At 40.5% G+C, this 17,983-nt stretch overlaps 1 protein-coding gene across 2 annotated transcripts in view; it reads left to right on the top strand.

Annotated features, from left to right (window-relative positions):
• rnf144aa (ring finger protein 144aa) overlaps nucleotides 1-17,983 on the top strand; it is an 80,775-nt gene that overhangs the window by 45,159 nt on the left and 17,633 nt on the right. For both annotated transcript variants that reach the window (XM_061895884.1, XM_061895883.1), the window contains 4 exons: nucleotides 3,061-3,121; nucleotides 5,623-5,839; nucleotides 12,127-12,274; nucleotides 12,566-12,655. In XM_061895884.1, the coding sequence (XP_061751868.1) occupies nucleotides 3,061-3,121; nucleotides 5,623-5,839; nucleotides 12,127-12,274; nucleotides 12,566-12,655 (516 nt within the window). The remainder of the gene's footprint in view (nucleotides 1-3,060; nucleotides 3,122-5,622; nucleotides 5,840-12,126; nucleotides 12,275-12,565; nucleotides 12,656-17,983) is intronic.

The following is a 17,983-nucleotide window of genomic DNA, read 5'->3' as shown; positions in this document are numbered from 1 at the left end:
ACACCACCAATTTATGGATCAATCCGCCATCCTCGTGTATTGACTGACATAGCAGATGTCATACTATCCGCTCCCTCGACTCTTTTTAATCTATTATTTTCTCGTTAATATCTGCTTACTTTCAATCAGTCAATCGAAGTGTACATATCCAGCCCTGAATCACAGATGTCTCAAATGGCTGCACAACAACACCCTCGGCTTTGATCACAGATCAGGGCAAGAAAAAACTTAACCCAAAGGGGACAAGAGCATCCCTGGAAGGGACCGCAGATGTTGTGACCCCCAACACCCCCCGGGTGCCCAGTGAAATGGATGCCGAGTGAATACGGTTAATAATGTGAGAGTCTAATCCATAGTGAGGCCAGTAGGGGATCCTCTTGTATGTAGACAAGTCGGAGCGCTGAGACTAGGGCTGGGCGATATGGCCTTTTTTTTAATATCTCGATATTTTTAGGCCATATCGCGATACACGATATATATCTCAATATTTTGCCTAACCTTGAATTAAAACTTGATACAAATAATCCCAGCAGTGTGATGATTCTATGTGTCTACATTAAAACATTCTTCTTCATACTGCATTAATATATGCTCATTTTAAACTTTCATGCAGAGAAGGAAATCACAACTAAGTCAATTGACAAAAACTGTATTTATTAAACAGTTATTAGCAGGTTACTTTTCACATGATGCTACATATTAGCAGTAATGCTACTGTTGGTAGCAACGCTGGTGACCCACACTTGACAAATTAACATTGTCTATTCGACATTTTCTTGCTTGAAGCCGAATCACTGCCAGATGATGGACCCCCTGCTGTTTTTCTTGGGAATTAATTCTTCTTTCATTTGTTACCAGATTCGCACCTTCTCTCTCTCGTATTGCCGCTAGCATCACAGCTAACGTTACGTATGACGTTGTATGTGACGTATGACGTGACAATATGTGACGTGTGTAAGAAGGTGCGCTTAAACTCTGTGAGAAGGAGATACAACGAGAAGTGGGAAGAGCCTGTAGTGTAATGCCCGCAGCCAAAAGCAACTGCGTGAGAACGTATATTAGAATATCAGGATATAGTCATTTTCTATATCGCACAGAGACAAACCCGCGATATATCGCGTATATCGATGCATAAGGAGTGACCCATCCCGGGTCCCGACTTGGAACAGCTAGCGCGTCTTTCGTGCAAACTGATCCGCGACCACCTGACAACCTCTCTACGCAGAAGAGAGGGCAGAGCAGAAAAGAAAGATGGCAGATCTACTTGTCTAAAAAGAGTCCATTTAAAGTATTAATTAGTTTTCAGATGGGACTTAAAAGCTTATACTGATGTAGCATCGCTAAATGTGACCGGTAGGGCATTCCAGAGTACTGGAGCCCGAATAGGAAACGCTCTTTAGCCCGCAGACTTTTTTTGGGCTCCTGGGAATCACTAAGAGGCCAGAGTTCTTAGAAGACAGATTTCTGGCAGGGACATAAGATAGGATGGAGCTAGACCGTTTAGTATTTTACACGAAGGTTAAAAAAACTTTAAATCAGGAAGCCAGTGCAGGTGAGCCAGTGTAGTTGTAATATCAAACTTTCTTGTTCTTATCAAAAGTCTAGCAGCCACATTTTGTACCAACTGTAATCTTTTAATGCTAGACATACTGTAGGGGAGACACGAAAATAATACATTACAGTAATCGAGACGAGACGTAACAAACGCATGGATAATTATCTCAGCATCGGTGGTGGACAAGATGGAACGGATTTGTTCCATGAATTGATTTACGTGGACCTGACTTAAACAAGTTGAAAAACATATTCAGGTGTTACCATTTAGTGGTCAATTGTACGGAATATGTACTGTACTGTGCATTCTACTAATAAAAGTTTCAATCAATCAATCAATAGCGATATTACGGAGCTTAAAGAAGGCTGTTTTAGTAACACTCTTAATGTAGATAGTACTTTATTGATTCCTTCAGGAGAGTTCCTGTGTGACTCAAACGAAAGTGTTTGGTCGAAGATAATATCCAAATTGTTTTGCTGTAATGCGCTTCTATCTACATTTCTTAAACTTTACTAAGCAGTAATTTCTTGCTCTTGTTTTGAGCTATATTAGCGGTTAGCTTAGCTTTTATCATGCCTGCTCAAGGGTGGTTTTAGTGTTTAACATGTTTAGCCTTGTCCTCAAATGATAATGGTACTAAAGAAATTCAGTATCTCTGTAATGGAGGTGATGTGTTGTGTTTATGTGTTGTGTATGGAGATAAACAATTAGCTGCATGCAGCTTGTCAGCTGGGGGACTACAAATAAATGCAACATTAGCCAGACGGGTTAGGTGCTTTTGATAAGCAATAATCGGCAAAGGGGATCACGTTTTACTTTCTCCACGAAAATCAACCGATCGATACTGATCGGTGGCCAATTGATCGACACAGCCCCCGGCTTTTGTTAAGATGGTTTAAGATCGCCTTCTTGTCCAATTTCCCTGCCCTGTATTTTTCATGTTATATATTATGTTATGCCTTATCCATTCATCCAAAATGTTGTTTTTTTACTGCGATCTTGCTGTAACAAATTTACATTTTGTGTCTTTTTTTGCTTTTTGCAGCATGTGTCTGTGTAAATATCGGGTGACAATGAATGGATTAACAAGTTGAAAAACTTATTCGGGTGTTACCATTTACGGCGTGGCGAAGTTGGTAGAGTGGCTGTGCCAGCAATCTGAGGGTTACTGGTTCAATCCCCACCTTCTACCATTCTAGTCACGTCCATGTGTCCTTGGGCAAGACACTTCACCCTTGCTCCTGATGGGTCCTGGTGAGCGCCTTGCATGGCAGCTCCCACCGTCAGTGTGTGAATGTGTGTGTGAATGGGCGAATGTGGAAAATACTGTCAAAGCGTTTTGGGCTCCTTAAAAAGGGGTAGAAAAGCGCTATACAAGTACAACCCATTTACCATTTAGTGGTCAATTGTACGGAATATGTACTGAACTGTGCAATCTACTAATAAAAGTTTCAATCATTCAATCACTCAAAACCTTATAACCTCCTCTCCTCTGCTTCTTCTAGATTGAGTGCATGGTGGCCACAGAGATGATGCAGCGATACAAGAAGCTCCAGTTTGAAAGAGGTGAGTCAGTACAAACAAAGAAATCTGGCAGTAATGTCCGTATCGACTTCAGCAGGACTATGGTGTGCTCAGCGACGGCCAATCAGACGATCACGTGGACCCCTGCGGTCCCCGCTAGTGTATTGCACGGCGACACACAAAAGGATGATAACAATGGAGGCTTCCGGCACGTGTAACGGCACTGAGTCAATCATTTACACACTTTGGATGTGTTTTCTGGTGAAGGTCACACACGTGTCAGGGCTTCAGCAGAGGATCTCAACAACATCCTTTATCTTACGTCCTCTATACTTGCAGCGACATCTAATGCAATCCAGAAACTATAGAATCCATCTAAACAGCATTTATGTATCTAAGCATGTGTTTAAATGCACAGACATAACACATACCCTTTTTTTCATACGACTTATACAATGCAAGATGTTCACACTAATACTGCCTCTATTATTTTCAAATCTCCTCACGCCTACCTGACAAAGGACTCGGGATTCCTGTGTATGAAAGGCACAGACTACCAGGGACTGACTTACTTGCGTTCATGCTAATCAGCACTTTTGCTGCTGTGGAGAACAGTAACCAAGCGACGAAATCATGCTTTAATGGCCCTCACCCTGCAGGATGTCCGCCTACGTGCCGGAACAGAGTGTACATTGAAGTAGGCATGCCACGAGAATGAGTATTTTTTTTTTTGTAGAAGAGCTGAGGGTAAAGTGGCATTTCAGCTATTAATATATTTTCCGGGCTATAAAGCACACAGTTATTCAAGCCGGAACCACCAAATATTTGAAGAAATTAATATTTTTACATACAGGTATATTAGCCGCACGGGACCATAAGCCATATATACCGGTACGAAAGATTTTGTAAATTTTAATTTACACACCAAATGATGCCTGTAACACGGCAGTAAATCAGCTGTTCAAACAAAACAGAAGTCATCGTCATGAACCCACAAACTGTGGGAGCTAGCTCTCCAATCAGCTAAACAGAACTCCACGGTGAGGTTTTGGTGAATTTACGATACTGGAACAATACAAAAATAATGCCGTTGTAAGTTAATAATACTATCACAGACACTTGTAAACATGCTAGCATATTTGTTAGTGCTAACGACATTAGTTTGATCGCATTACGATAGCTCGTAAAAATATGCATGAAAACACTCCTACAAATTTCACACATTGGACGGTTTAGTAAGTATGAGTTGTTTTAATTATATTGTAAAACTTACAAACGTTCCTTAAACCTTGACTTGTGATTAAGTTTAAGAGACTGAAGTGTTCACAAGGTACAAAGAAGAACAATTATCTTAAATATATTGAACCTTATAAAAAATAGATAAAGATTATTTATGCTTTTAATTTTTGTTTACTTATGGTGTATTTTTTTATTTATTCACTGTTCTGTTTCAAACAACAAATAAATGGGATAAAACTGATATGATATTAAAAGGTGTAGGATTAAATAAGCTCTGCTTCTTCCTGCTCCTTTTTGGACATGCTGTAATGAAACAACTGGAACAACAATTGTATTATTATTAGCATGTTCAAAATAAACTGAACTAAATTACAATTCTTTCGAGCAGAAATGCCATAGATGAATAGTCGACGAAATGTGATTTACTTCCGGTTCAAAGCGCGAAACAGGAAGTACATTTTCAACCAGCGTCACCTGCAGTGAGCAAACCCATCCAAAGATGGCACTATAGCTCAAACAATAACACCTTTTATGTATCTGTTGGTGTTTTATGAAAATAATTTGTTGAACATATAATATTATTATTTGGAATGTGTTGTTGTGTTCCCTGATTTAAGTGTACATAAACAAAGGTGTGTGTTGCTGAGCCCGACCTGGACGTAATCTGGACTGTACATAAACGCTTATTTTGAAAATGTAGTTTTATTTAAAGATTATATGAAATCTCTTGTTGTGTTCCCTAATTTGAGTGTACATAAATGAAGGTGTGTGTTGCTGAGCCCGACCTGGACATAACCTGGACTGGACCTGGTTTTAAGAAATCTTCAAACAATCTAATTTTATTGACAACCTGGTCTAGTGAAGATAATGCTTTTATTTAAAAATAAAATAAAATAAAAAATATATATATTTTCTTGAACAAAAAAATCTAAACAATGAGTGTAAATGGGGGAGGAAGGGTTTTTGGGTTGGTGCACTAACTGTAAGTGTATCTTGTATTGTTTATGTTGATTTAATAAAAACATAAACATAATGGCCGTTAGCAAAGAAAAAATCATAAATTAGTTGCACTGTTTTATAAGCAGCATGAATCAAAACGTAGGAAAAAAAGTAGCAGCTTATAGTCTGGAAAATATGGTATTTGATTATCCACATAAGTGGTCGTCTGTCATTTGAAGTTGCTATTACTGATTGACCATACCTGACAATTAACAACATTTTGGCACACAAAAGTTTAATGCTCAGTTTGCCCTATTTTTACAGGATGTGTCAATGATGGCTTCCTGTTTATTTTGCATCTTTAGAGGTGCTTTTGGATCCTTGCCGGACGTGGTGCCCCTCGTCGACCTGCCAGGCTGTGTGCCAGCTGAAGGAGGCCGACTCTCCGGTGCGGCCCCAGCTGGTACAGTGCGCTGTTTGCGCTCTGGAGTTCTGCTCAGCCTGCAAGGCCAACTGGCATCCGGGTCAGGCCTGCCCGGAGAATAGCCTGCCCATCACTTCTTTCCTCCCAGGAGAGAACAGGTACTTTTTCTCAGCTGCGTGATCTGAAGTCACATTTGATAGTGATGAAGGTTTTACATATGTTGGATTAGGTTAAACAACATAGTGTAAAACTCCTGCTTTCAAATGATGCATATTTTGTAAATGTTGAGACACATGCGTTGACCTGATCACTGACCGCATAACAACCCGCGCCTTCTTTCAGGTAACCCATGTGTGGTCCAAAAAAAGTGCTTGATTAATCTGATTGTGGTTAATTACTTCTACATGCGCTAATTTGATTGTGATTAATTGCATGAGTTAACACAATAGCTTTGACAACCTGGATAATAACCACATATAAAAACAGTCATCAGCTCCATGTGTCAACGATAATGATTAACTATTGAGATAAAAACATAGTATACGTTTTCTTTAGAAATATGTAATGTATATTTAGCTAAAAAAAAAAAAAAAATTGGTACCGTATCATAAACAGCACAATTCCAGTATTTTGTTTTTGGAGTTCGAAATGTTCCAAGGGAAGAAATAGAAATATAAAGGAATTTGAGAACAATAAACTACAAATTTACAAAATGTGTGTCTAATATTGGGAGTTAACTATTGAAAATTCATTTTAGTTGCTGTCAAACCATAACATTTTTTAATCTTTTTAACTGCTCATTTTAATTTTGATTAATCACAGAAGTTGCGTATTTTGGACATGTTTAAAAACAAAATAAATAAAATAATACAATAAAAATAGTCACCATTACAATGTAGCTATAGAACAAATACTTCACATTGAAAACACTTTAAAAATTAAAACAAAACACAATGATTCGATACTTACTGCGAAATCTCGGCTATTCACCTGGCGGCCCGGGGGCCAAATCCGGCCTGGGAATGACATCATATCGGCCCCTGAGTTCAGTTCAAAACTTGGGAGACAAACTATTTTGCTAAAAAGATCCTAAAACACTAAAGGGCTCCTGTTGTACAGAGGAACTTGGACCACTAAACACATTGGCAAATCCTTGCGTTAGCATTTTACCTTGCTAGCCGACAGAACACTGGGGTGATTTACATGGGCGAAGTGGCTCAGATGGTTGAGCGGTTTAAAATCCAGCTTCCGCCCTCCTATTTACGTCCGTTTGTGTCCTTGGGCAAAACACTTCACTCACCTTTCTCCAGGTGCCGCTCATACTGGTGTATAAATGTGAATGAATGTTTGGTGGATGGAGTGGCCGTAGGTGCACATTGGTAGCCACGCTTACCACCATTATATGTGAATGTGCAGTAAATGAATGATGGGTTCTTAGTTCTCTCCTCTGGTGGCCAGCAAGTTATGTTCAAAAAACTTGGACTCATATTTTTGCAGTGGACTCCTAAAAACATGTACAGAAGATTGCTCTTATTTATAACTTTAACAAGATGTCTGCTGTAGAAGACCGATCCTTAGCTTTCTATAAATGTGGCCCCTAAAGCAATTTAGTCAAATGTTCCTGATTTAAATGTTATCATGGGGGTGGGAAAAAACAATAATGACTAACAAAAATTGGCAGAAAAGTTTGCTTATGACAAACAAATTTGTATTATTAAGACAATACTGTATTCACACTTTTTTTTTTTAACCACGTTTGCAGGTAATTCCCATGGAAACTGTCCAACTGTATTCCCAAAATTATTTGTAATATTTCTAGAAGTTTCTAAAAAAATCCTTTTAAAGATTACTAAACACTTTGTTGTCACTTGTCACTATAAGTAACAAACATGACCCGAGTTCCTACCTTGCAATGAGAACAATAAAATCCACTATGTAAGTAATCGCATTTCAAATAGGACTATTACTTGCTCTTGACATGTTGACAAGTAGTGATCAATATGTTGTGCTGTGCCCACCTTTCTACTGTTTAGTGCCACATGTCAATAAAGTTCTGTATTCATGGAGTGATTTAATCTGGTAAGTAGACTGGCTGACTCCCCAGCTTCAATAAATAAAAATACATAAAACAATATGCTGTGAGTATAACCCGGGCACGGTGCCCACTTTGAGCATGGGGGGGTTCAGGAAAGGGGCTGCCCCGAGACACACAGCATGAGGCTGACCTATTTTCTCTGCGCTATCCTCTTACTGAGGAAAAAGTCATTAGGCCCGTAAGGCTTCCTCCATCAGAAGCTACACAGAGAGGATTAACAACTCTACTCTTAGACTTCACACTTGTTGACTGCATGCTCATGATTTGCACATGACCTTTTACTCTAACTTCAAGTGCACTCTGAGGACAAACCCACATGAAGCATGCTTTAAATCATTTAAATTCTTGAGGGCTGTTATGTAGCTTTATTTAGGGGAAATCATACTCACACACGCACACACACACATACACAAACATACACACACCTGTTGACCAAAGAATGTTAAAAGCTGTCAATCAGATGTGCCAAAGTAGACTTATTTGGCTGACGTTTGTAGACGCTGCTCCAGAAACCACAAAAAGAGGCGCACACACATGCACATATTCAAACGCCATTAATAGTCACATGCACAGAAATGTAGAAGACGTCAATAACTCGCAGCAAAAATCAGACATACATAGTTTTACTGTTCAGTGATGATGGTGGATGTTGATCACAGATAGATGCATCTTCCTCTGCAGTAAAGTAAACAAACATGCTTGGCCACTTTGTTAGGAAATATGTATTTGTGTACAGCTTTTATTATAATTCAGATGTAATTGGATTATGCAAGGGTTCCTAATATAGTGGCCTGTGATTTTAGCAGTTAATTACTAGGGACGTGCCGATTGATTGATATCGGATGATTCCGTGAAAAAGTATGTCAACACCATTGCTGAGTAATGCCTTTTTAATGCTGATCACAATTGCCGATGGCTGAAATGATTTATTTTTAGTCTCCCGACTTACAAGCTAGCATTTAGTATTGTGTTGAGCCACTAATAATAATAGTAATCTCGTATTTTACGGCAAATAAACTGCAATTCTTAGTTTTTACTGCTGGGGGTTGTCACTGTTTACAAACTCCGGGAATAATTCCCTAGACAGAGGAGGACTATGAAGGCAAAAAACCAAAGGATTTACTTGAGTATAGCAGACAGTAGTTTTTGATTTTGTTTATTGACTTTTTTGATCAAACTTGTATGTAATACAAGAAAATGAGATACTATTTTAAGTAATGTGTTGCTACTGTATTGTTAAACTAGGACTCCCCATAAATAACAAATGACATGTGATCCGTGTCAGTATTAATATGGTCCAATCTGAACTCATGGATGATTAGAATCAGTAGCATAAAACTCTGATTGGAACATCCCTAATAATTCCATAACTGACAAGAGTTCAAGTGTTGTGTCCAGGGTTTGTACGCTTTTTAATAATTGATTTTCCATGACTTCTATAAAACCCTTTCCTAAATTTCCATGAGCCAAATAAAAAATGCTCTCCGTTGGACAGACACACTTCTCATATTTTAGATCCAACAATTTTAGTTTTTACTTCGGGTCCATCCCACGGTCTCACGTACAAATCTAAATGGTGGTTTAGACTTTTGTTAAACAGCGCAACATCTTTGGGACACTAATGACAAATAAATAAATGATAAATGGGTTGTACTTGTATAGCGCTTTTCTACCTTCAACGTACTCAAAGCGCTTTGACACTACTTCCACATTTACCCATTCACACACCCATTCACACACTGATGGAGGGAGCTGCCATGCAAGGCGCTAACCAGCACCCATCAGGAGCAAGGGTGAAGTGTCTTGCTCAGGACACAACGGACCTGACGAGGTTGTTACTAGGTGGGGTACTGCGCCACGCCGTCCCAATGACAGTAAGAGTTTTCTGAAGTGCAGAACAAACCCCAAAAGCCCACTCTTGTTCTCACCACAGTTACATTACACTGGAATCTGGCTGTCCAGGGAACATGTGGAGAAAAGCGGCTCGTGTCCTTGGTTGACTTGAATGAGTTAGTATGAATTCACGCACTTTAGTGCCCAAAAATTCTCGGTTGTAAAGACATTGTTTTTGCAGAAATGTCCAAAGTTGTCTGCCTTGTTGCTGTGGAAACTGGCGTTTTGTTGCTGGCTAGCTAAAGATCTCTATGACAGCACTCTATTGTTTTTGGGAATCAAAACTATGAGTCTACTTGTCCAGGGTGTACACCGCCTTCCGCTCAGTTGTAGCTGAGATAGGCACCAGCGGCCCCCGCAACCCCGAAGGGAATAAGCGGTAGAAATGGATGGAAAACTGTGAGTCTTTGTGAGTTTTGCTTAACTGATTTCGCAGGTCACAAGTTGAACAACCCAAATGATGAAATGATGAAAACGAGAGGACCTACAATATAACCTTGAGGAACCCTCCATTTATCCATCCATTTTCTACCACTTATCCCTTCCAGAGTCAGGGAGGGTGCTGGAGCCTATCTCAGCTACAATTACACCTCATCACAGGGCCAACACAGATAGACAGACAACATTCACACTCACATTCACACACTAGGGCCAATTTAGTTTTGCCAATCAGGAACAGTTGAAAAAATAACTACTGACACCATCTGAAGTAAACACAACTGCCTTAATGTTATGAAAAAAAAAGGAGACGACTTAAAGGGGTGCCTTGAGGAATTCGTAATCCCAAGTTTGGACCCCAGTGTTCTGTTTGCTAGCAAGGTTAAAGTAACAATTTGAGGATCTGCCAATGTGTTTACAGTAGAGATGCGCGGATAGGAAATTATATCATCCACATCCGCATCTCCAAAGTCGTCATCCACCCGCCGTCCATCCGAACCAACATTTTATCAGGACTGTACCCGCCCGCCAATCGCCCGCTGAAATACATCAGAGGTTGTCCGCCTATACCACTCACAGAGTTATTTAAACCTGTTTCACAGAATAACGATTACAATTTGAGCCGCCAATGTTCCCTCAACCATCCAATATCATTTATCCTGATTACAAGAATGTGGGCGTGCTGTGAAGCCATTGCCTTAGACGCCTTCAACAACATGTACGAACCGATTATTGGTCCAGCAACATGTTGTGTGCAGCTTCAGCAATTACACGTTCAAGATTGAAAGGCATACTGGGTGATACAGAGTACACTGATGGTTGTGATATAAACAACTTTAACACTTACTAATATGCGCCACGCTGTGAAGCCACACCCAACAAGATTGACAAACACTTTTCGGGAGAACATCCTCACAGTAACACAATATAAACGCAACACAACAAATACCCATAATCCTTTGTATTCATGACATCGCCTGGATATATTTTACACCCCCGCGCCCCCAACCCCGCCCACCTTACCGACGCACGCAAGCGCGGGGGGGGGGGGGGGGTTTGCTGCTAGCGGGGTGTATAAAATAGTCAGGTTGTGTCACGAATACAAAGGATTATGGGTATTTTTCGTGTTGCGTTTATGTTGTGTTACTGTGAGGATGTTCTCCCGAAATGTGTTTGTCGTTCTTAATTGGTGTGGCTTCACAGGGTGGCGCATATTACTAAGAGTGTTAAAATTGTTTATATCACAACCATTAGTGTACTCTGTGTCACCCAGTATGTCTTGCAGTCGTGTGCGTGTTGCTGCGCAAGCCACACACAACATGGTACTGGACTGACAAGCAGATCGTATATGTTGTAGTAGGCGACAAAGTCAATGACTTCATAGCACGCCCTAACACTTATTATCTGGGTGACTACCGGCAGTCATTCAGGAGAATAATAGCGTCTTTTATTGTCTTCTGCGCTTTATGACACTGGTCTTAAATGGCACTTCGAATGGCAAAGGATACCAATCACAGAACCATGCATATCAAATGTTTCCGGTTGGTTCAACCACCACCCGTCCGAATCTAATTCAAATCTATTTTTTCGTCATGTCAACCGCCCGACCCGCGGTTTATCCGCGGACTCCGCGGATGAGACCGCAAACCGCGCATCTCTAGTTTACAGTGGTCCAAATAGATTAGCACAAAAAATGTTTGTCTCTCATGTTTTGAATTGTGTCATTCCCTGGTGGGCTGCCAGTTGAATAGGCCTGGACTAGAGTGAATACATTTTTCACGCCACCAAAATATCATGACGGTCTGTATCAATGTACATGTTTTATAACACATCAGTTTTATTTGTAAGGTAAAACTCAGGATATATTTTAGTTTTGCGAACATTTTGAAAGAAAATATATTTTCCATGACTTTTCAAGTTTTTTCATGACCGTACGAACCCTGTGTGTAGAGAGCTAATTTGTCAATGAGTTTAGATCACCCAAAATAACCTCCTACCTTGTCTCCTTGTTTGTCGCAGTCCTTTCTACAAGAACGAAGAGGATGACGCGCCCATCAAGCGCTGTCCTAAATGCAAAGTTTACATCGAGAGGGACGAGGGCTGTGCACAAATGATGTGCAAGAATTGCAAGCACGCCTTCTGCTGGTACTGTCTGGAATCCCTGGATGTGAGTCACTCCTACTTTTGTATGCTGTGATAATCCGTATATTCAAGCATTGTTTATTTAGGAAGCTATAGCTTAATAAGGGAGAGAAATTATGTAATTGCATGTTTTTTTCCCCGCTTTTAAATCCATCACGGGACTCATACAGATGCTGCTGCTTCTTATGTAATCTCAGTTGTACAAGCACAGCCATCTGGGTCGCCTGGGTCCTTTTTCAAAGTAGCCATTTTAATTGTATTGCACAACAGCTGCCCACGCCTTTTTAGACTGTAATCGGTATTGTGTGTGTGGCAGGACGATTTCCTCCTTATCCACTATGACAAAGGCCCTTGTCGGAACAAACTGGGCCATTCCAGGGCATCCGTTATCTGGCACAGAACACAGGTGAGAAACTCTCCTCCCTTGGCACGCACTTATACTTCAGACCACAGCGTGGATGAGCACGTGCACTGCCTAACACACACACACACGCACACACACACATTCACTCACTGTTATCTTGACAGTACAATAGCTAAAAGGACAGCTTGCTCTCTGTCCCCCAACCCCATCATAAGCAAGGTTTACGTAATCAAAGTTGTGCTCTCTCAACATCAAGACTGCAGAAATCGCAAAAACATTTTGCTAAATCAAGGAATGCCACCCATCATCTGCGAAAATAAAGTTTGATTTTAGTATAACCCAGACCACTACTAACTTCCTACTTGCTCGTTCACACAGGACGATTTAATACCTTTTAATGAGTGGACAGTGACGTTTCGATTTTAGGGTGGACTGTTCCAGGACTTGAATAGCAAGTGTTGGCTCTTCACCAATATATTACGTCCTTCCACTGCCTGCCCCCTCATTACAGGGGAACTGCACTTTTTGGGAAATTTTACCTGTCGTTCACAATCATCATGAGAGAAAAGAAGACTCAAGTTTTTTGTTTTTTTTTGCATTCTAACATGTAAAAATTGGCTCGTTCTTGGTGGCTCGCAATGGAGCTAATGGGAACAATCAACCTACCTCTAAATCACTTTAAAAATGCATTAAAAAAACGTCAATTCTCAATTTACGTTATGTAACCTGTAACCAAACTGTAGCGACATTGTTATTGTGCAAGCAAACACTGAGGAACTATTTTTCTTGCATAGTCACTTATTGGCGTGCTACGGTATTAGCCGCAAAAGCTAGCTACGGAAAGAGATAAGCTAGCAACTGCGTCCACACAAAACGCGTTTGAGTTCTTAATGCACAACAATGCGATAGGACACCAATTTGTACATGAACAATCATATTACAGTATCTGTAAAGTATTAGCCCACATTTCATGTTTTATTTGTACACAGCTAGACAAACAGTGCTGTGTGTATCATGATCAATATAATGTGTGACTCACTCCCTGGACATTTGTCTCTTTGGCCCAGCTGGCCAGGGACTTGTTTTCCGGTTTATTTGGGTAAGCACTCAGTTTATGTCGAAATAGCATGGCTTTACATTCCAAATTTTGCAGTTTCAAGTCACTTTCACCTCACTCTCTCTGCTTCCTTCTGCTCCAACGTCTCATTCTTAGTTCATCCTCCATATATTGAAATAAAAAAAATAAGGTTGTAATTCCTCATTTGTCCAAAAATAGTCATCTTCATCATCATCTTCAAATCTGCCATGATTAGAAGACAAACGCCTCTCTTTTCCGGAAGTTGTACTCAGTTATTGGCAGAAGTTGGAAATGCGCTGCTATGGAAACAAAAATAAAAGTGCCATAAGAATTAGTTCCGGCATTGATTAAAATGACTAAAATAGGGTAAATATTGAACATAATTATATATTGTTATGAACATGTCTGTAACTACATTACATATAGATTTGCAGTGTGTATAAAAAAAGTTTATGGAGGCCTTTGAAGTAGTTTTAAAAGACTTTGAAGCAGGGCATATATTCCCTCGTTAGCCTCTATGTCGATGTGTCATTGAAGAGGCTAGCATGCTAAACATTCGTTGCACAAACATACTAGCTGTTAAACAAGGTCATACACTGTATTGGACAATATAGTTTACATGTGGAATGTTAATTTCCATTTACCGTATTTCCTTGAATAGCCGCCGGGCATGTAATATGCGCCTGCCTCGAATTACTGCCGGGTAAAATTGGCTCCCCAAATTAATAAGCGCATGCTTACTTTTACCGCCGGGTCAAATTTATGATGTCACGAGTGACGCTTCCCCGGCCGTTATTTTCAAAATGGCTGACAAGTTTTCTTATTGCTTTTACTGTGTGTAAACCAGGGGTCTTGTTCCACAGCCATACAGATCACACTAATGGTTGTGATATAAACAACTTTAACACTCTTAATGATATGCGCCACACTCTGTGAACCCACACCAAACACATTTCTGGAGAACATTGGCTCTGTAACACATTATAAACACAACATAACACTTACCCAGAATGCAATGCATCCACGACACTAAACCCCCCCTTCTCCGTGCGTTGGTTGAGGTGGGCGGGGTTGGGTGCACGTGTATAATACAGCCAAGAGTCACGGATGCACGGCATTATGGGTAATCCCTATGCTGCGTTTATAATGTGCCACAGAGCCAATGCTCTCCAGAAATGTGCTTGGTGTGGGTTCACAGAGTGTGGCGCATATTATTAAGAGTTTCAAAGTTGTTTATATCACAACCATCAGTGTAAAAGGTATGGCTGTTGCATTGCAATCTCGTACAAGGAGCAGCGAAATGCATTTGTCCGGCCGTTACGCAGACAGCACGGTGTAAAAGTGGGCGCGATTAAATGCTGTAGAGCAGTGATCCCCAACCAACGGGCTGCGGACGCAGAATATTTTAATTTTTTTTATTTTTTTTAGCACACTCAATTTTTTACTGCATGCAATTGGTATGCGCAGGGGTGAGAAGAGATTTCAAAATTATTAGCGCCTGCTTACTTTTACCGCATGCTTTGAATAAGCAAAGGAGGGAGAAGAGGTTTTAAATGAATTAGCGCCCCGGCGGCTATTCAAGGAAATACGGTATTACAAGTAATAACAAAATGTAAATGCCTTGCTTACCTATCAAGGATAAAATTAGCAAGTTTGGCCTCAGATGAAAAAATCTTCTCCGCCTTCAATCATCTCCATCTTTCAAACGCATCCCCGATACAAATCCTTGTTTTGTTCCTGGCTTTGCCATGAATAATTTGAGAATCGTAATGACGCCTTCTAGATTTACCAAGGTCTGACATGTTTAGTAACTTTACCAGTGGCAGTAGCCAGACAAAGATGGCAGTGTGTAAGTGGCAACCTGGATGTGATACACTCACACAATTTGTATTTGGTCAAACGGTGGAGGGCGGGACACTAAAACTAAATCAACTTAGATGACTAAAATATGACTCGAACTAAAACACATTTTCGTCAAAAGACTTAATAAAACTACATTAAAAACTGCTGCCAAAATTAACACTGCTTTGAAGGTTACAACGGTGACTCCCATCAGCCGCATCTTCCAACCGTCTATCATCTTTAAAATCCCCCCCCAAAACCACCACAAAAAAGAGACAGGGGTGTTCTTGTCTCTCATAAGGATTGTGACCCCCCAAAAAAGTGCAGTTTTCATTTAACTCAAAAAGTACCGACTGATTGTGTAATAAACCCAGCAGAGAAATAAATGCTACTGTATGTTGTCTTTTAACATTTTTATACTTTGTTTTACCTACTTCCTCCAAAATATTTAGTTGACTTGTTTATACTTACCTACTAACTAATCAGCTTGGTAGAAATGTTTTTTTTTTTTTTTTTGCCAATCCCTCCAAAATGTTGTGTATTTTTTACTTAACTTGAAAAGCTTTCTGGCCTTGATGATTTAGTTGTTACCAAGATATTGCTAGAATTATGACTACCTTTTCTGTTGTGGAAAAAAAAAGATTTCAATCCTTCCTATTTAGGCAAGATGTCTGCATAGTGTTGTTGCCTTATTTTGTCAACATTAGCATACACAGTGGCATCTGTTGCCCAGTGGGGCAGGCTGAGTCACACAATTACACTTCAGCTGGTGGCGAACGAGCTACAGCATCACTGGTGTGCGATGCTGTGCGTGTGTGTGTGTCTTTGGTTAGCTCTCCTCATTTCACCCCTTACTCATATATTCAAGAGATGCACCAGAACAACCTTGCCAAGCTGACAGCCTTCATTTGATAACTTCAATTCATTTGGATCTTCTTTTACACAAGGCATTCAGGTGTGATAGTGTTAACAGCTATGTGTGTGACTTACAAAATAGTAATCGAGTTAGTGTTTTTATTAAGAAAACATGACTTATTTGGTTGCGGGTGAAATTGAGAAAAGAAAGAAATGTGTCTGACCTCAAAAGAGGAGCAATGGCATTGTTGCATTTTAAGTGTGTTGATACACGTGACTGCATTTTGCTGGTTTGTGGTTCTGAACTCCCTGGTGTCTGGCTCCCCCTGGTGGTCATGCATCTGAACTGATCATGTCAAAACAACCTCAGAAAACACAGCGTTTTCTTAGACTTACTATCCTGCCCGTGGGGACGCCAAATGGCACCGCTGGGGTAATGCAGCCATTAGAGCAAAATGTGCTGCTAGAGTACCTGTGTGACAAACTCTGCGGGTGGCCGTAAACAATGACGTGACAAAAATCCAGTGTTTTTTTATATTGCAATGTTTAAGCCTCTAAAAGTTTAAATGTTTAAGTGTTGACACGGGTCTACCTTTATCTACACATTTTTGACCTTCACTGCTAACAAACACAGGAAATCCTGGTTAAAACAATCCCTCCATCCATCCATTTTCTAGCCCTTGTACCTTTCAGGGTCGCAGGGGGTGCTGGAGCCTATCTCAGCTGCATTCAAGCAGAAGGCGGGGTACACCCTGGACAAATTGCCACCTCATTGCAGGGCCAACGCAGATAGACAGACAACAGTCACACACTTGGGCCAATTTAGTGTTGCCAATCAACCTATCCCCACGGGCATGTCTTTGAAGGTGGGAGGAAGCCGGAGTACCCGGAGGGAACCCACAAAATAAGAAAATAGATAAATAGAAAAAATATATACAGTGGGTACAGAACGTATTTACACCCCTTAAAATGTTTCACTCTTTGTTTCATTGCAGCCATTTGCTAAAATCCAAAAAGTTCATTTTATTTCTCTTTAATGTTAAAGTGCCAATGATTGTCACGCACACACTAGTTGTGGTGAAACTATTCTCTGCATTTGACCCATCACCCTTGATCACCCCTTGAGAGGTGAGGGAAGGCAGCGGGCAGCAGCGGTGGCCGCGCTCGGAAATAATTCCAACCCTTGATGCTGAGTAATGGGAGGTAATAGGTCCCATTTTTTTAGTCTATGGTATGACTCGGTTTGAACTCACAACCGTCCAGGGTGTACCCCACCCTCCGCCCGAATGTAGCTGAGATAGGCTCCAGCGCCCCCTTCGATTCGAAGGGAATGAGCGGTAGGAAATGGATGGATGGATGAACTCACAACCTACCGATTTCAGGGCGGACACTCCAACCGTTATGCCACTGAGTAGGTGCTAATGTACACCTCACACCCCATCTTCACAGAAAAATAAATGGAAATGTAGATTTTTTTTCAAATTTATGCAAATAAAAAAATCGAAAATCACGTGCACCAGATCAGATAATTTGTTGATGCACCTTAGGCAGCAGTTACAGCGTCAAGTCTTTTTGAAAAAGATGCCACTAGCTTG

This window comes from Nerophis ophidion, linkage group LG03, assembly GCF_033978795.1.
Source record: "Nerophis ophidion isolate RoL-2023_Sa linkage group LG03, RoL_Noph_v1.0, whole genome shotgun sequence".
NCBI classification, from domain to species: domain Eukaryota; kingdom Metazoa; phylum Chordata; class Actinopteri; order Syngnathiformes; family Syngnathidae; genus Nerophis; species Nerophis ophidion.
Note: the sequence above shows the minus strand (reverse complement) of the source record. Positions and strands in the feature narration are given on the sequence as shown.